At 43.4% G+C, this 20,108-nt stretch overlaps 1 protein-coding gene across 2 annotated transcripts in view; it reads right to left on the reverse strand.

Moving 5' to 3' along the window:
* nrp1a (neuropilin 1a) overlaps positions 1–20,108 on the reverse strand; it is a 115,428-nt gene that overhangs the window by 31,341 nt on the left and 63,979 nt on the right. For both annotated transcript variants that reach the window (XM_088321914.1, XM_088321915.1), the window contains one exon: positions 3,264–3,419. In XM_088321914.1, coding sequence (XP_088178040.1) covers positions 3,264–3,419 — 156 coding nt within the window. The remainder of the gene's footprint in view (positions 1–3,263; positions 3,420–20,108) is intronic.

Below are 20,108 nucleotides of genomic sequence, written 5' to 3' on the forward strand. Positions count from 1 at the left end.
ATGAAAGATGTCCCGTTTCTGCCCTGGGCCTCCAGATCCGTGGATGTTTTACGGCAGGTCCTTGTTTAAAAGGTCAGGAATGTCAAAGCTGATGTCAGAGTTTTGCCCTGAGGGCTTTCAGTGAGTTTACCAGCCCCATTTATAGAAGCTGACCACCCAGGCCAAAAGACTCTGAACTGTGCATCGGAGTTCATTCTGGATAATTGAATAGCACCGGTGACCAGTGTTCCCTCTAAGCTGCGCGCGTGCACAATTGCGCACTGCTTGCACATTCTCAGCGCACAAGAAAATCTAGCCAGCGCACAAAAATGAGGGCTCAAAATTACTAATTAAGAAGCGACTTAAGTCAAAGTTACAGTGCATGAAGGTAAAAATACACAGGTTTCCCTGACGCTGTGTTCTAAATGCGGTATTTTGAAGTCGAGTTGAAGGAGAACGAAGTTGAGTAAAGTTAGTAGAGTTTGTCGGGGAACCGGCTTCTTCGGCTCGGCTCACTAAAAGGAAGTATTATCGCCATTTACTGGTGAAGAGAGTATCTGACTCTCTATGTTTTTTTGTCTTCTTAGTATTATTTTCCTAAGGAAAGGGCCCGCAACCCGCTTTTGGCTCCTGACCCACCAGTTAAGAAACACTGTTCTAGTATTTAATGCAGAGAAGTTATAAACAAGTGGGAGGAGCTTATTTCAAATAAATGCAGATTTTTTCAACACAAAATAGAAAAAATCTGAGAAACAATTTAAACCAAATTATTAATGTATTGAAATATGTATTTATTTCATTACAACGTTTGTTAGATTTTCAAAAAGTTGTTGGCGTCTGCATTTTTTTATTACATAACTGGTGCATTTATTATATTTCTATTATTTTCAAATCATCATTATTATGGTAAATTTAAAGAGATATTGTTTATTATTTAGTTCCTCCAAGTGGTAGAAAAAAAATCTTTATCTATTAAAGAAAAATCTATATTGATTCGAACAATAAGCGAATATACATGATTATTATACAAACATGCATTTTTTAAACGATTGCATGTCAAGACATTTGTATTTAATTTTCATAACATGAAGCTGACATGATTGTCCGCCATCTTGCTGCTAAGCGTGCCCCAAAAATCCCAAAACCTTGTGTCAGGCTCGGCAAAAAATGAGAAGAAAAATGTCCACTTTGAGTCTCTGTAGTTTATAATCTTCCTTGTGCTTTGTAGCACTCGTTTTTGGTTGCACCACATAATACAGGGACTTTTACTGGTAAATTATTACACAATGTGCTTTTAATTATAATTATTAACATATATTTTTTTCTTACAACATCGGATTTCAGTTTTGATCAAGTTACAGTGGAAATTGATACATTATTTTGTAATATTTGTTGTTTTCTTTTTTGAATTAGTAGTTGATGTTGTTTTGGTGCTTAGCCCAGACTATCACTTTTAGGATGTCACAAGACTAATAGCTTTGAAAGAAATGGAACTAAAGAGGGGCAGATCGGCGGCGCTGTGGTTAGCGCGTGTGCGGCACAGTTCTGAGGTCATGAGATTGAACCTTCCTAAGTGGAGTTTGCATGTTATCCCCGTGCTTGCGTGGGTTTCCTCCCCATGTTCCAAAGACATGCATGTTAGGTTAATTGGCCAGTCAAAATTGTCCCTAGGTGTGAATGATCGAGTGAATGGTTGTCTGTCTCTGTGTGCCCTGCGACTGGCTGGCAACCAGTTCAGGCTGTCCCCTGCCCACTGCCCGAAGACAACTGGGATGGGCTCCAGCACCCCCGCGACCCTGCTGAGGATAAGCGGTGCAGATAATGGATGAATGAATGGAACAAAAGAGGAGGTTCTCCTCAAGATACAAAAACAAATGAAAGGTCAGCTCATTTAGCATGACCCAGAAGAATAATTCAAGGTCTGACTCTTTACCCCATGCAGTATCCTCCCTAACACTGTCATAAGAAGTCCCAACCCAATGACTCAGTTACAGTCATGAACTCTCCCAAATGCCATCACTCTTCTCCTCAGCTTTTCTAAATATAAAGCTCCCAAACTGCAAACTCAGCATGCAGGCAAATGGTGCCCATCTCCCACAGAAGCACTTCAGAGTACCGTTCTAAGCACTTTACACACTAGGGTGGGTTTACTTAAGCCAGGGCCGAAAAACAAGCGAACCCTGCGGTGTGTGAGCACAAACATTGAGAAAGTGTCACTTCCGCAGCCTTTTAAAAGTATTCCCACTTCAAACACCTGATGGGCGCATCCAGATGGACAAAACCCGCCCTGTTCGACCGGCCGATCGGCAATCAATAGATGCCAGCCTCCTCTCGAGCGCAGCATTCCTACCAGCTGCTCAAACAGGACATCCTCAGACCCCGTCCCATTAAACGGTTGTTTGCTGAGTCTTTTGTCATTGCCGTATCTTTTACAAGCTAGCGAGAGCCCAACGCAAACAACATTCCTGGAAAAATCCTCCCCCTGGTTGCCAAAGTCACTACGAGCATGCTCAGTAAAAGTCAACCGCGAACATCGGCGCACACACGCGGTGGCTACGCAGAGTACATAATTGCAGGTTGGAGGACATATGACAGGGTATTTCCCATTTTGTGGCCCACGTCCACCAGGCTATAATTCAAATCCGTTGCTCAGTTTCAGGCGGGATATTCCAAACGTCAGTTTCCATGCAGAGGAGTCCCAAAGATTTAGTCGTGGCTAATCAAAAAAGGCAAGGTATCGCCTCTGTTTGTCATGATTCTTGATTCGGGGCACCTGCGTATGCCCCGTTGGCTCCAACAGCCCTGGTCGCTGATTGGTTCCCTGACTCATTTCAAACCCCCGGCTTCCAAAGGGAAGCTGTCAGACCGTCCAGCGAACCTACGCTTTCAGCTAGGCAAGCTCTGTACCTTCCGACAATCTCCTGCCCTGTTTTATCCTGCCTGATACCTGTTGCCGACCTGTTTCTGGACCCGTTTCTGCCCTGCTCTTCCGTCCTGGCCATTGACCTGTTTTGCCCTGTTACCTGCCTGACACCTGTTGCCGACCGCTTTTCTGGACTCATTACCTCCCTTGCTCTCCCGCTCCGGTTATCGCCCAGTTTTCCCGCTGCCTACGACTATCCTCGCTCGACACGGAAGTGCCACTTCCGCGTTCCTGCCATCAGCTACTCGTGTCCGACGATCATTGGATCGTGGAAGCAAGCACTGCTCTCTTTCTCAATAAAACTGAGTAAAAACGAACGCTATTGGGTCCTATCTCCGTTTCTGGCGTGTGACACTGTTACCTTTTGTTTGGAGCCCTCTTTTAGCGTGATCCAGTCTTCTCCATTGGAACTGACGTCCACTTTGTAGGACTTGACGAAATAAGTCCGCCGGGTCTCCTGGGAAACCGCACCCTGTGTACCGATGGCTGAGACAAAGCGTAAGAACCCAAGGTCCACCTGGTAAGGGATCAGATACAATAAAACAGGTTTTAATAAGATGATCAGAGGCTAAAAGTGACAAGTGTCAGCTGTCCCTTCTCAAGGTTTCTACATTTTCCTCATGTTGAGGTTTTTGAGTTTTTCCTTGCCCTCGTGTAGGTTTTAGATCAGGGTATGGTGTCATAATAGTCTGTGGTTTTCAATAAATTGCGGTCTGTGCAGCCCTTTGAGACTCTTTGTGATTAAGGGTGTCACAAATAAACATGACTTGACTTGACTTTTATTTACTTTTTTATTCTCCACTCAACAAACCGATTGCTCAATCTGCCATTGTGATTCTTGTCAACCAATTACCTCATTCACTACCGAGTTGGAGTCTTGGCATATATTTGAAATGAATCAAATATAATTTAACAGTAAAATCTCTTGCTCTATAGTTTTACATTCGTGCTTGTGTCTTGCCGGGAATAGAATTATTGCTGAATTTAAAAAAAAAATCTGAGTTATCTCAAGCCGCGCCTGCTACCTGGAATGTATTGCCAAATAATGATGACAATCTGTGAATTAATAAAATAGACTCAGATGACGACTTCATTTCCTGATGTGCATGACGGAGACTTATCGGATATGAAAAAGGCAATCTTTAGAGGGATGGAGTTGTGCAATCTGATCAAACCCAAAATCACTCAATATTAAACCGAGAAATAAAGATACACTATTGTTGAAATATTGAAATGTTTCAATGATCATATAGTCATGATTGTATACGTTCTTTATTATAACTGTCACGGTTGCCATTGCGCCCAATTGGCCCCGCCTGTGTGGCACCATCTGCAGCAGACAGATAGGCTTTCTGTCTATTTAAGCTCAGTGCTCTGATTTTTCCTTTGTCAGAACTTCTGCCCCGCAAGACGCGTGTTTCGACTCGGTCCTGTTCCTGTTGGTATTCCTGTCCGGTATTGTTCCCGTTTATTTTGTCCTTTTTAATTTCGGTTTCCAGTTTTTTTCCCGTCTATTTTTGTCCTGTTTATTATTCTCTCCAGTTTTCGTTCCCGTCTAGTTTGTCCTGTTTATTTTCCATATTATGTTTCATTATCTATCCTGTCTATCTTTCCCGTCCTGTCAGCTATCAACCCCATCTTTATGATATCAACTCGGGCAATTGGTATCGATTTCGTCGGCCTCTGGCTTCCTGTCATTTCACGCCAGACTGCTGCCTAACGTGCATGACTCCCCATTTCCCGTAAAATAAAAGGATTGTGTGAGTAACATCACGCATTTGGGTCATCATCCTGTTCTGGTTCATGACAATAACCTCTTTGTTATTTCAGTCATTTATATTTACTGGTTTGGAATTAACTTCATCTATTCCATTACAAATGTAATGCTTCTCTCCAATGTTTCAGGTACCTTTCATTTTGTAGAGGGATGAGACTAGATCAATTCTTTCTAGAACCAGTTTGAACAAAGATTCATCTTTCTAGTGGAAAATCCCACTTTCTTAGTTTTGTTTTCCTTAGGTTTCGGTCTTTCTGACCTCCCTCCCAGTTTAAAAGTAATCGTCAACCATTCTGACAGCACACTCATAAATCCAATAAGCCATTGTCCCGTAGCTCATTTGTGCTCTGAATATTCAGTGATAATAAAACTTTCTAAATACCAACCCAGATTTTAACAAACACGCAGACGAAATAATAGGCGTTTCTTCATTACCCAGTGGAGCGCCTTTTCTGACTTTTATGAAGAAACCATGAACTGTAACCCTGTTTCATAATTTGGAGTTGCAACCTGACACAGACAAAGCGAATGAAGTCACTGGATTGCCTCAGAGCTTAAAAAACAGAAAGAAAGACCGCAAAAACCTAGTCACCCAGCGTCTGTTCCTGTGGCAAAAACATCGGCGGCAGGCATTTAAAAAAACTTTTTACTGATGTTTACATTGCTTGTTAGCATTATAGTCAATGTCTATGGTCTATAGTCATTAAGTAATCAGAAAAAAGCCAATCCTTTGGATTAAATAGTGTCTAATTTTAGGTCACAACCTACAATTGAGTGGAAACTGATAGCTTTTTAAATAGATGCTGTATAAAGAAGCTCGACTGGACTTTAATCGGTTAAGCAGGCCTTAATGAGGACTAATTGCATTCAGATGCTACTTAAAGTCGCCTGCGTTGGATCCTAAATACAACTGAAACCCACCAAAACAGGAACCTTACATTTAGCTTCAAAGGCGCTAGGCATGAGTGTGTGGTCTTATGGCTATTAATAGCTATCATTGTACTGGAAGTCACAAGATGTTGAAAATGGAGTCATACCGAACTATAGAATGATCGCAAAGTCACTCTGTTTTATGATTTGTTTAAATTCGCATAAGAAAAACATTGCCAGGTCCTAGTAGGCCTCCATCCACCAGAGGGCACCAAGCGGCTTTAGAACTGGGCACAGATGTGTCCAAACTCCAACTATCTTATCATTCTAGCAGCTAGCCCATAATTTCTTAGATAGAAGGATAGATAGCTAGATAGCTAGATAGATAGATAGATAGATAGATAGATAGATAGATAGATGGATACTTTATTCATCCCCGTAAGGAAATTCACACTTCCAGCAGTATCCTTGTGTTGAAAAATAAAATAATAAAATAAAGATATAGAATACAAAAATGCCCAATATAACGTTTTGCTATAGAGTATTTAAATAGTGCTATGAAAAATACACACTGTAATAGAAATAGGGTAATATGCAAATGTAGGGGTGGGGTTTCATGTGGGCTTTTACTCCCCCGGGTGGAGTTAAAGAGCCTCATGGCATGAGGAAGGAATGATCTCCTCAGACTGTCCGTGGAACAAGACTGTGACAGCAGTCTGTCGCTGAAGCTGCTCTTCTGTTAGGTTGTTTTCATTTCATTTCCACCAGGCTAGGTTGGTTTGTTCCAGGTTACTTTGCTTCCTACGTTTTCCATTTCAAGTTTAGATTCTTGTTTTGGATTTGTCAGATTTTGTTTTGTTTGGACCTTTTGTTGTTTGTGTGAACCCATGTTTGTTTGCCACGTTGTACTTTATTTTGTTATGAAATGCATAAGTATTTTTGAGCACCCCTACCTCACCCACATGGGTCCATCATATCCTCAGGCAAAATGTAACAGGCACTCGACCCAGTCTTATAAAAAGGTCAAAGATGATTCGGCACAGGTGTGTGAAGATTGGACAGACATGTACCCTGTTTCAAAGCCGGTTGGGGCCCTCTGGTGGAAAGGAGGCTTACTAGACCCTAACAAAAATAACAGAACAGCTCAGTTTTAATCATTATTTTTATCAAAAGGATCCATTCGGGGGAGGTTTGTCACGGTTGCCATGGCGCCCAATTGGCCCCGCCTGTGTGGCGCCAGCTGCAGCTTGTTGACAGTCAGTATTTAAACTCGGTACTGTCAGTCCTCATTTGTCGGTTTGTCTGCGGATCTCTGTTTTTACTGGGCAAGCCCTTTTTCGCCTGTCCTGTTTTTTGCTCCTGTTTGTCTCCTGCTATAATCTGTTTTGATCTCGACCAGGTCTGCTCTCCCGTCCCGAATTACGACCTGTTTTGATCTCGACCACGTCTGTTCTCCCGTCCCGAATAACGATCCGTTTTTTATCTCGACCACGTCTACTCTCCCGTCCCGAATTACGACCTGTTTTGATCGCGACCACGTCTGTTCTCCCGTCCGGAATTACGATCCGTTTTTTATCTTGACACGTCTACTCTCCTCTCCTGGCTTTCGACTTGTTTCCGATCCCGACCACGTCTTTTGCCCTTCTATCGCAGTTACTGACCCATTTTTTCTGTTCCCGACACCGCCATCACTTGCCACAGAAGTCCCACTTCTGCGTTAAGAGCGACCTGCTTCCCGTTTCCAGAAATTCCCGGATTGTGGGCGCAACCCCCTCCCTTGCTTCTCATAAAATAAAAGGCTTGTGTGAGAAACGTCACGCATTTGGGCCCTGATCCTGTTCCGGTTCATGACACTAACAAATATGGCAAAACAATTCTCCATTTTCCATAACGGACAATTGTTTATTTCATCAATTTTAGTTTTATTTTATCGGTATAAAAAAAGGTTTTGTTTTTCTTGAAGAAAAATAATACTTAACAAAAGAAAATGGGAGTGCATTTTGTCCCACAGACATTCTTGAGTTCCCACAATCGTCAGGTCAAGTTAGCTAACCTTCTGCTAACAACATATAAAATACCAACACGTAAGAACTGATTCCTTGTGACGTAGTTCACTAAAACCGAGTTGGATGTTGTCAGAAGACAAGACAGCGAGGTCAGCAGCGGATGATTTTCATATATACAGGCAGACAGTGGGTGTCTGGATAATAGGCAAAGCATGATTTATTAATGCTTGCTTGTTAGCCGAAGAACAACAAGGTAGCGGTTGTACTAACAGACCAAGGTTATATGGGTCAGGAGTAAACGACCGTCTGCTTGGGCGCTTACATTCCGAAGCCCAAAGGCTAAAATCACAACAAACAGACCGAAAAAAGTTGGGGCCAGTTCGGTGACGGTACAAGTTTTCGACATTAAACGATAACGTGATGTGACCGGCCTGGAAAGGCTACGTACTTTAATCCAGATCACGAACGTAAGTTATGTATTTTTGGATGCTTCTGGAGCAATGATTATAAAACTATACTTCAACAGTCCCAGCAACCGTGGTAGTGAAGGTATTAATCAAGCCGCATGAGTCGTATTTTGCAGTCACTGTTGCGTGAATGCAGTACGAAAACGTGTGTTTTCGAAAAAGTCAACTGAATTTTCTGACTATTTATCTCTCCGTGCTTGATTAGTTTATAATTGAACTGCCAAAAAGCCAGCAAGCTGCCTGAGCCCTGGAAGAGAATTTATCAAATACTTTTACAAAAATAGAAAATATTCTTCGTTGTTGTGATGTTGTGATCTTGATTTGAGAAGGAAATCAAATGTTTTTGAGATGAAGTGTTTTAAGAGTATGTTGGGAGTGGCACGATTGGATAGATGGAGAAATGAAATTGTGAGAGACAGAACTGGAGTAGTAGTGGAACTGAACAAACGTGTGGATAAGAGAGTACTCGGTTGGTTTGGACACATGGAGAGGATGGATGAGAAGCGAATGTTGAAGAGGATCTACAGAGCAGAAGTCAATGGAAGGAGACCTAGAGGAAGGCCGCCATTGACGTGGATGGATGGTGTTATGAGTGCACTGCAGGAAAGAGGTCTAAATCTAGTGGAAGCTAGAGCTCTTGTTGGTGGTAGGAATGGTGGAGAGGTGTTATAAAAGGATAGTGGGATGTTTGAACGTGTTCTAAGGGATGGGCAGGGCTCCTGTATGATGCAGCAGGGATAAACCAGTGAAAGGTGTCGGGCCCTGCTGTTGAACAGAAGAGTGTTGTGTCACCCTGACCTGAGTGACATGGCCGCTTTCTTGTGTCCATCTGGAGGGACAAAAGCATGACCAACTTGGGTGCCGAGGTGCTTAACTTGTTTGGGTGTTTGGGCATTTGGGTTGGCCATGGTCCAAAAATTTTTGTGTGTGTTTTTTGTTATTTTTTCGCTTTTTATTTTCTTTGTTATTGTATCTGTTTATCTTGCTTTGGGTCACTCCTCTTGGGGGATATGACCAAGGTAGGTAGCTAGCTAGCTAGCTAGCGCGAGAGAGAGCGAGAGACAGACAGACAGACAGACAGATAGATGTATAGATAGATAGATAGGTAGATGTATAGATAGATGTATAGATAGATGTATAGATAGACGGATAGACGGATAGACAGATAGACAGATAGACAGATAGACAGATAGACAGATAGACAGATAGACAGATAGATAGATAGATAGATAGATAGATAGATAGATAGATAGATAGATAGATAGATAGTTGTGATGGGAATGCTGGGTAAGATTTTGTCCACCACGCGAACTCTGACCAGATGGTAGACAAGAAAAAACAATATACAGTCTCGAAATCCTAAGTGATCAAAAAGACTCTTAAATGAATTGACTGTCGAAACAGATCGTTGACGTCAATAACCGTCGATGGCGGCGAATGAGTCTGACCTCCAAGTGAACAGACAGGACGGAAAGTGTTCCATGATGCTAAGCTAATTACATTTCGAATAAAACCATTCAGTAAGGACTGCAGGACATGTGAGCCACCTTCACATCCTCCAATTTATTAAAATATTCACCTGATGCTCTTTTAGTTTATTTTTAGACACGGCACCTCTTTGGGGCCCTTTTAATTATGTATGCGTTCCATTCATTGCCTTGACGATCTTATTTCCTCACACGGGAGGATGTATTACTTTCACAACAAGTACTATTAGATTAAATACTCTTTTCGACGTTGAAGGACCTCTCGATACTTTTCCTATCGTGAGGACGTTTTTGGGACGTTTTTACTCCTAAGTTACTAAAAATTATTAATGATAATAGACAAGGGCAGCACGGCGGCGCAGTGGTTAGCGCTTGTGCGGCACAGCTCATGTCATGGGAACCTGTCGTGGGTTCAAATCCAGCTCCAGACTTTCTGTGCGGAGTTTGTATGTTCTCCCCGTGCTTGCGTGGGTTTCCTCCGGGCACTCCGGTTTCCTCCCACATTCCAAAAACATGCATTTCAGGTGAATTGGCCGGTCCAAATTGTCCCTAGGTGTGAATGAGCGAGTTGTCTGTCCCTGTGTGCCCTGCGATTGGCTGGCAACCAGTTCAGGGTGTCCCCTGCCCACTGCCCGAAGATGGCTGGGATGGGCTCCAGCCCCCGCGCGACCCTAATGAGGATAAGCGGTACGGCTAATGAGATGAGATGAGATAATAGACAAGTTTATTCTGTGTCTGTCAGGACCAGAACTGAGACAGGACCCACTTGCGTTACGTTTCCCTCAGTTTTATTGGAAAGAAGTGAAAGGATTGCACACGATCCGGTGATAACCGGTTGCGGTAAGCAGGTCGCTCGGAACGCGAAAATGGCACTTCCGCGGTGAGCGATGGCGGTGTGGGGGACAGAAAAAAAGGGTCAGTAGTAGGGACAGGAGAGCAAAAAAAACGTGGTCGGGATCGGAAACAAGTCGAAAGCCAGGACAGGAGAGTAGACGTGGTCAAGATAAAAAAACGGGTCGAAGCCGGGAAACAGACGGGAGCAAAAACAGGAGTGAGTCAGGGTCGAAACAGACTGACAACGGGGAACACATAGGAGTGGGTTTGAATAGGGACAAAGAGCCAATCAGAGTCCGAGGCAGTCAGCGCCAAAGGTTAAGCATATCGGTAATCATGACATTTTCTAATGTTGAATACCTGCAAAGGAAACTGCATAGGATGCCAGTTTGTTGGACGACTGTCATGCATCGTTGTTGTTCGTTATTTTGAGGAGTATAAAGACGTTGCCCTACTTATGAACGAGATTCTGGGCAATAGTTCGTAAGTTGAATTTGTTCGTAAGTTGCTTCAGTGCTACATTTTGTATGTTCAAGGTTCATACAAGCATGTATACAGTTTGAATAAATAACCTGTGATGTTTTGTACTAAAAAAACATTTCATACCGTAATATGCTCTATAAAGCTTATTCGGGACGTGGTCGAGATCAAAACAGGTTGTAATTCTGGAACCGGAGGGCAGACGTGGTCGAGATCAAAACAGATCATAATGGGAGACAAACAGGACATGTGAAAAAGGGCTTGCTGTGTAAAAACAGAGATTCGCAGACGGACCGACCAAAAGGGGACTAACAGGACCGAGTTTAAATACTGACAAGGAGCCAATCTGTGAACAAGGTGCAGCTGGCGCCACACGGGCGGGGCCAATTGGGCACCATGGCAACCGTGACAGCATGATAGTCAAAACAACGAACAACTGTAAAGTATAATTGTCAAAAGAATTAACTGAATCCTATGGAATCTCCTTTGTAACTATAGAATATTTCTTGATTCTAATCTGATTAGGTTATACAGTTCGACCAAATAGTACGGTTCGTAAATTCAACCTTTTTAATGAATATTCTCAATTATTCTTACGACTGTATCGTTATTTAAGCTGTCAGTGACTCCACCCCTGAGTCATGATTACGAAACAATGACATAGTCGTCGGACAAAAAAGGAAGGCAATATGAAGGCATATGTCATGTCTAGCAGCTGCTTTATGAGTCTTCCCCATAAAATCCAGCCAACCATTTCAAGGTCATGCCACGAATGTCCCGTTATAATACTCAAATCATCCTTTTTTCCCCTAATCGTGTTGTTTTGTATAGGCAAATGTGCAATTAGTGGCTCTTTATCTGCTCAGGCAGTTAAATTCAACCTGTTGTCGTTTCTAAGTGGACTCCGTTTTTCAGAGCTGTTTACTTTATGGGGCTTCAAGAAATAAAGTCAGCCCTGACCGCTTAGTAAACAACGAACCGATTTCCGATAGGAGAGAATGGGCTTTCATGATCAAGCGGCAATTTATAGCCTCATTATCTCCTGTTATTAAATATTTGTCTGTTTGGATTGTAATAAATTTCAAAATACCAATAACAGCTAAAGCATTTTGGTATAAACATTGTTAAAAGCAGGAACTATTGGGATGTCAGGACCAGAACAAAGACAGGACCGACTCGCATAACCTTTCTCACAGTTTTATTGGGAAGAAGGGAAAGGAGCGCACACACAATCAGGAAATCACTGGTCGTGGGGTGTAGGTTGCTCAGACGCAGAAGTGGGACTTCCGTGGCGAGCAATGGCGGCATCGGGAATGGAAAAAACGGGTCAGTAGCCGGGACAGGAGAGCAAAAAACGTGGTCGGGATTGGAAATGGGTCAAAAGCCAGCAAAGGAGAATAGATATGGTCAGGATCAAAAAACGAATCGAAGCCAGGAGAACAGACGGGAGCAAAAACAGGTGGGAGTCAGGGTCAAAAAAGCTTCCCTCGAGTACACTGAGGTTCGCAGACGGACTGACAACAGGTGACAGAAAGACGTGGGTTTAAATAGTGACAGGGAGCCAATCAGAGTCCGAGGCAGTTGGCGCCAAAGGAGCGGGCACAGGTGCATCACATCGGTAATCATGACATGCCTTTCATTTTGCCTGATCAGTTTTTTCTAGAACCAGTTTGAACAAAGATGCCTCTTTCTTGTGGGAAATCCCTGTTTCTCAGTTTCGTTTTCTTTAGGTTTTGGTCTTTCTGACCTCTCTCCCAGTTTAAAAGTAATTGTCAGTAGCCGGGGTGGAAGAGCAAAAGCGTGGTCGATATCAGAAAATGGGTCGTTATTCGGGACGGGAGAACAGACGTGGTTGAGATCAAAACAGGTCGTAATCCGGGACGGGAGAGCAGACGTGGTCGAGATCAAACAGATCGTAATGGGAGGAAAAACTGGAGCAAAAACACAGGACTGGCGAAAAAGGGCTTGCCGTGTAAAAACGGAGATTCGCAGACGGACTGGCAAAAGGGGACTGACATGACAAGGTTTAAATACTGACAGGGAGCCAATCTGTCATCAAGCTGCAGCTGGCGTGCATGGGCGGGGCCAATTGGGCGCCATGGCAACGGTGACACGGGAATAGATTATAGTTCCGAATCATAAAGAAATAAAAGCCCAACTCATTGTATGGCACATAATGTGGCCATTGTGAGTTGTTCAATAAAAAGGCTTTTAAATATCGACAGTTGGGCTCTCTCCAAGACGGTGTTAATTATTCATGTTGTGTGTGCTCACGATCAATGGCAGCTGCCTGACAGGGACCTGGTCCCACTCCCACTGAATCATCCAAACACTCCACTCACTCTTTGTGGTCATCAGATCCTCTCTCTCTCTAATATGTTTCCAGCTCCTTAGTAATTCCCCCTTCCATTATGGTCCCAGAGGAACCCTTTAGTTCCTGGGCCACCCGTGCTCAGATCTCAAATGTGTCAAGACCAGAACGGAGACAGGACCCACTTGCGTACGTTCTCTCAAGTTTTATTGAGAAGAAGAGAAAGGATTGCACACACGATCCAGTGATTGCTGGTCGTGGGGAGCAGGTTGCTCTGAAAGCAGAAGTGGCAATTCTGTGGCGAGCGATGGCGGTGTCGGGAGCGGAAAAAACAGGTCAGTAGCCGGAACAGGAGAGCAAAAACATGGTCGGGATCAGCAACGAGTCGAAAGCCAGGAGAGGAGAGTAGACGTGGTCAAGATCAAAAACGGGTCGAGTGAGTCAGGGTCAAAAAGCTTGCCTAGAGAAAACTGAGGTTCGCAGACGGACTGACAACAGGTGATAGATAGACGTGGGTTTAAATAGTGACAGGGAGCCAATCAGACCCCGAGGCAGTTGGCGCCAAACGAGCCGGCACAGGTGTTTCACATCAGTAATCATAACAAAATGTGCAAATGCACTTTTTTTGTATTTTTTTTCTTCAAAAGTGTTGATCAACTTTTCCCTCTGGTGCTACCCTGACTTCATAAAGCGGATGATCGGGTCCTAAGCCTGAGAGTCCGGGGTGCCAAGCTAATTTATTTTCATTTAAACCTGCTGCAGAGACTCCCGCTGTTCATCCTCTCAAGCTTCAAAGAACTCAGTGACTCATGCAGGAATATAATATGGACAAATCTTACACCTTCTTGTTCCCCTGCAGACCGGAATTTTCATGAGGAGTAAGAATAAGCTTGACAAGGCACGCACATTTAAACAAGGCAAGTATTTTTGAATTTTAACCTTTCTTTTAACAATTACAACCTGGTAATTTAACCCGTCGGTCCCGTTTGTCACCTGTTTTCCACCTGTCCGTTCCTGATTTCCCCGTTTCCTGCTACGAACTGTTTTTTGACCCCGACCACGTCCTGATCTCCCGTCCTGGGTAATGACTAGTTTTTCCGTCTAACTACGCTACGATCTGCCGCTCCAGAAGATCTCCTTCCGCATTCACAACGCTTGCTTCCCGCGTCCAGCGAGCACTTCTTTTCCTCTATATTTTAATAAACTTATGAGTAACATTACGCATCTGGGTCCTCCTTCTGTTCTGGTCTTGACAATTTTGACCCATTTTGGGCTTTTTGGTATGTTTAATCAAAGGTGAAGCTATTGTAACAAACTCCTAGGAAGTAAATATTTCACCTAAATTGTTTCAACATGTTGAAGTTCAAAATTACACAGATGTGATTTCTAAACCACTGAAAAATGAGAGAAAAAATTATACTATGCGTTTGATAGGTTTACTAACAGGACACTCAACTTAAAGAGAGAAGACATCAATGACCTGCTTCCCGCGACCAGCGATCACCAGGTCGTGTGTGCAATCCTTACCCTTCTTCCCAATAGAACTGAGAGAAATGTACGCAAGTGGGTCCTGTCTCTGTTCTGATCTTGACATATGGCCCCTTTGAGCATTTAAGGCATTAGCAGACTAACATTGTCCGAATGCTATTAGTTTTTGTGTATATTTGAGAACACTATTTCGATTTCTGAGTGGATTGGTGGCTTATAGCAGTAAATATGGAGTAGATAATCCTTTAACTCGTTGCTCATATTGTTTTTTATATGGCTGGTGTTATCAGAGCCCAAAATAGTCTGTGCTTGCAGTTTGGTAACTTATTTAATTCTAAATATTTAGACTTAAAATCGCTTGACTCGGTCAGCAGCATCAACATTATTAACATTAATAATTTTGAGGATTCCCTATGCATATGTGTACCAAATGTCACGGTTGCCATGGCGCCCAATTGGCCCTGCCCATGTTAGTATTTCCTGTACAGTATTGTTACAGTTTATTTTGTCCTGTTTAATATCGGTTTTCAGTTTAGTTTCCGTCTAATTTTTTCCTGTTTATAATTTTCTCCAGTTTTCTAGTTTGTCCTATTTTTGATATCCTGATTCATTATCTATCCTGTCTGTCCCGTCCTGTCCGGTATCGACCCCATCTGTCCGATATCACCCCGGGCAATTGGAATTGTTCTCGTTGGTCTCTGGCTTCCTGTCTTTCCACGTCAAACCGCTGCCTAACGTGCATGACTCATTTCCCGTAAAATAAAATGCTTCGGTTGGTTTTTGCTCATGAGGTAGAGCTCTCATCTTGCGATCATAAGGTCGCAGGTTCAATTACGGCTCCTCCGTGTTATATGTCGAAGTGTCCTTGTGCAAGACACTGAATCCCTGACACCTTCGATAAGCAGTTAGTTGCCTTGCATGGCTGACGCTGCTATCGGTTAGTTAGTGTGTAAAAGGGAAAAGTGTGAAGCCCATTGTAAAGCGCTTTGGGAGGTCTTCATTGACTTGAAAAGCGCTCTATAAATGCAGACCACTTATATCCAATCATAATGTACTTGTGTGAGAACGTTACGCGTTTGGGTCCTGATCCTGTTCTAGTTCTTGATACCAAAAGCCAGATGAGACATAGAAATAATAAATTTAACCCTAATGCGGAAACAATAAATGTTATTGCAAAGGCAGAACACAGAAAAATGTCTCCAAACCAAAAGGTCACCAGTCATGAATTCTAAAACCAACTTTCCACAAACCGCAGCCAGACAATGACATTGAAATAAATAATGAATGGACCCTATGCATCTCGGCGCGCATGGAGATGATTTGCGCGTGCCGCTCGGGCCCCCGAGTGTGTTTTGCGCCACCGCGGACCGACTTAATGAAAGCGGAACGACAAATTCCGCTCTTTTAATACCACTTGTGATAATTGGGCTCTTGCTCGGAGTGCTCGTCACGAGTGCTACGCAGCATAAATTACATGGAAACCACAGACCCTTTGGTCGGCTTTGACGTTAGAAGGCTTTTGATCTGATTAGCATCGGGCAACCGAGCGAGCGCATTAGAGCGGATCCATTTTGAAATCGACGTCTTACCGCCAAATCGCATTTTCGATAGGATCGATACTGCCGGGTAACAAGGGGAGTCGGGAGTGACAACAAATCGTGTGTGTGTGTGTTGGGGGGTTGATGTGAGACAAGATGCTTTCAACCGTAGTCACTTTGTTTGTCTAAGGTTTATTATGCATTTAAAGACGTGTACGACGTACAAAAAAGTCTGTACGTAAAAACGCAAATGTGTCAATTATGGGTACCACTGACTATCACGAAACGGCAAATCAATCAAGTCAAACGAGTTGGCCGCGGTAGCCTCTATCTCGGTATCGTTTTTTTCGTTGCAAACGAAGCGAGCGTTTGATTCTACTGTGCGCATACGTCTGCCGCCTGGGGATTTCCCATCATGCATCATTCCGTGGTAGTTGTGTAGTGAAAGGAAGTCCGTCTCTTTTTAGAGAACCGGCTATTTCGGCTCAACTCGTTAAAGAGAGCAAACTCTCAAACGGCTGACTTGCTTTGATGCATTATATTACGAATGATTATGATGATGTGGAGGTTGACGGGTATGAAAATGGCATAGACAGCGAAGCCAGGAATTTATGGAAGAAATTGAAAATTAGATCTGAATATCTTAGCAGTGTCAAGACAGGTAAAAACACTGCAAATATAGTCATAATTCTGTGACTGTCAGGACCAGAATGGAGACAGGACCCACTTGCGTTGTGTTTCTCACACGTTTTATTGGGAAAAAAAGAAAGGGTTGGACCCACAATACGGTGATTGCTGGGTGGAGGAAGCAGGTCGCTCTTAACGCGGAAGTGGGACTTCCTTGGCGAGCGATGGCGGTGTCGGGAACGGAAAAAAACGTAGCTTGGACAGGAGAGCAAAAACGTGGTTGGGGTCGGAAATGAGTCGTAAGCCAGGGGAGGAGAGTAGACGTGGTCGGGGACAAAAACGGGTCGAAGCCGGGGGACAGACGGGAGCAAAAAACATGTGGGAGTCAGGGTCGAAAAAGTCTTGCCTAGTGTAAACTGAGGTTCGCAGACGCACTGACAAAAGGGAACGGATAGGAATGGGTATAAATCGGAACAGGGAACCAATCAGAGTCCGAGGGAGTTGGCGCCAAAGTAGCGGGCACAGGTGATTCACATCGGTAATCATGACAGTAAGTCATTTTCATTAATTTGATCATGACATCATTATTTTAATCGAGTTAATCAGTGGTATTTACTGCACCATATAAATTAGTTCACCTCAATTTATGTAGTCGTTATAAAGTCTCTACATTGTTTTAAGTGGTGTTCTGATTTACTGTTGGTAGGGAGATCTTGAGTCTTATCAAACCACCTGCAGGATTCAGTCTGGACAAAGGACTGGTGTGAAGCTGGGATTCGGGGAATTTTGCTTTGACTTTGGTAGCAGAGAAAACAACAGTTTTGTCACAGTTGCCATGGCACCCAATTGGACCCGCCCGTGTGGTACCAGCTACGGCTCATTGACAGATTGGCTTTCGGTCTATTTAAGCTCAATGCTCTCATTTTTCCTTTGTCAGTCCGTCAACGAACTTCTACCCCACAAGAAGTGGGTTTCGACTTGGTCCTGTTCCTGTTGGTATTTCCTGTCCGGTATTATTCTCTTTTATTTTGTCCTGTTTAATTTCGGTTTCCAGTTTTGTTTCCATCTATTTTCGTCTTGTTTATCATTTTCTCCAGTTTTCGTTCCCGTCTAGTTTGTCATGTTTATTTTTGATATCCTGTTTAATTATCAATCCTGTCCGTCCCGTCCTGTCCGGTATCGACCCCATCCGTCCGATATCTGCCCGGGCAATTGGTATTAATCCCCTCGGCCTCTGGCTTCCTATCATTCCACGCCAGACTGCTGCCTAACGTGCATGACTCCCCATTTCCCGTAAAATAAAAGGCTTGTGCGAGAAACGTCACGCATTTGGGTCCTGATCCTGTTCCGGTTCTTGACAATAAATTTGATTTCCTTGAAATGTAAGTCCAAGCAGTGCTGACATCCTTTGTTTTTGTTTCTTGATCTTGGATAGAATGTTTGGAGATATTCTTTCTCAACCGCTAAAACTGTCTATCATTAGATCCTGAATATAGTTGCATGTGAAAATTCTGGTCATTTTCTTGACTGTCTACAATAGCTTCCTGCCATCTCTATTAGACTGATTTGCTAGCTGGCCTTTCAACAACCATCACCAATAAACAGTCTGACGGACATAAAGTCGTGACATGTCTTTTTCAGAGAACCAAAGTGTGGGAAAGATTTCACAAGTTGTGGCTGTGAGGGAAAGTTTGTTTGCTGGTTCTGCAATCCACAGGGAAACGTGGGCCCCTTCCAGACCTGCTCAGTCACCCTCAAATCCGAAATCACCCCAAAAAAGGAGGCGCGCATGGGAGAACACGCACTGAACGACACACATAGACATTCTTTCACTGATTGAATTAGTTTGAAGGAGCACCGTGGGATCCCAAGACAATATTTTCACTGCTATAATAAAGGAAAGGCTTGCTTATGACTCTCGGCAAGTAAATATTTGGCTTACGACAGGATCTATTATTCATCCCCTCAGGAATATGCTGGGGCCAAACATTTCAGCAGTGAAGCAGTAGAAAGCTGGAAAAAGAATGGAAGGAAAAGAAAAACAGAGTGGGATTTTACAAGGCCTGAAGGGACTTGTGATAATAAATCAAACACGCCCCATTTGCATCGAGGTAGTTCTCTGGCTCTGTCGCTCAAGGTGCTTGAGCTGTGACTGGGAGCGCTCGATTTATGTCCATGGAGGGCTGGGAGATATTCTTTTTCTTTAGTCAAGTCAAGTCATTTTTATTTGTATAGCCCTCAATCACAAAGAGTCTCAAAGGGCTGCACAGGTTATTACACAGACTATTTTTCAGACTATTATTACATCATACCCTCATCTGGAACCAACATGAGGGCAAGGAAAAACTCAAAAACCTCAACATGAGGAAAATGAAGAAACCTTGAGAAGGGACCGCACATGTGGCATCACCCTTTCAGGATTACCAGACAGCAAAGGATGTTGCAATCACAAATAATACAGAGGTTATTCATATGCTATAGAGTATATATCGCTTCGATGTTAGAAAATGATGTTGAGGACGAAGTACAACAGAGGCATGTTGTTTGCCTGTGTTTGTCATGTTTACCGATTGGAATCACCTGCGCCCGCTCATTTGGCGTCCTGTCACTCTCCTGTTGTCAGTCCGTCTTGCGAACCTCTGTTGATACAAGGCAAGCCTTTTTAACCCTGACTCCCGCCTGTCCCGTTTTTGCACCCGTTTTTCCACCTGTCCGTTCCTGATCTCTCCGTCTGTCTCCGGCTACGACCTGTTTTTTGATCCCGACCACATCTGCTCTCCTGTACCGTCTTAGAACCCGTTTCTGACCCGGCCATGTTTTTGCTCTCCTGTCCTGGCAATCGACCTGTTTTTCCGTCCCTGACACCACCACGTATTCCGATCACAATCCGATTGCGAGAGCGACTTGCTTCCCGCGTCCAGCGAGCGCCAGATCGTGGGCGCAGCCCTTCCTTTTTCTTTCAATAAAACTTGTGGTAAACATTACACAATTGGTTCCTGATTCCGTTCTGGTCGTGACAGTATTGTTGGGATAGGAAAGGTTGCCAAGATGACTGGGCTGCAGTGTTTTAAGAAATCTCAACATCCTTTTTCAGACTGCTGTTATTTTTTCTTTCAAACGGATTGTGTTGCATATAAAGATAAATCCAAATCCAAGCTGTGTGTTCTGAAATTAACTCACCAGTGAAGTGTAATGGCGATTTTATAGGAAATGTGATTTCTACTATATTTCAACCTTTCTTTTAACAATTACAACCTGATAATCTAACCAGGCTGAAATTGCTCATGGCACCCCACAGGTATTGGTGCCCCTACAACCCAG

The sequence above is a fragment of the Urocampus carinirostris genome, chromosome 18 (assembly GCF_059441175.1).
Source record: "Urocampus carinirostris isolate Australia breed hairy pipefish chromosome 18, RoL_Ucar_1.0, whole genome shotgun sequence".
Lineage (NCBI taxonomy): Eukaryota > Metazoa > Chordata > Actinopteri > Syngnathiformes > Syngnathidae > Urocampus > Urocampus carinirostris.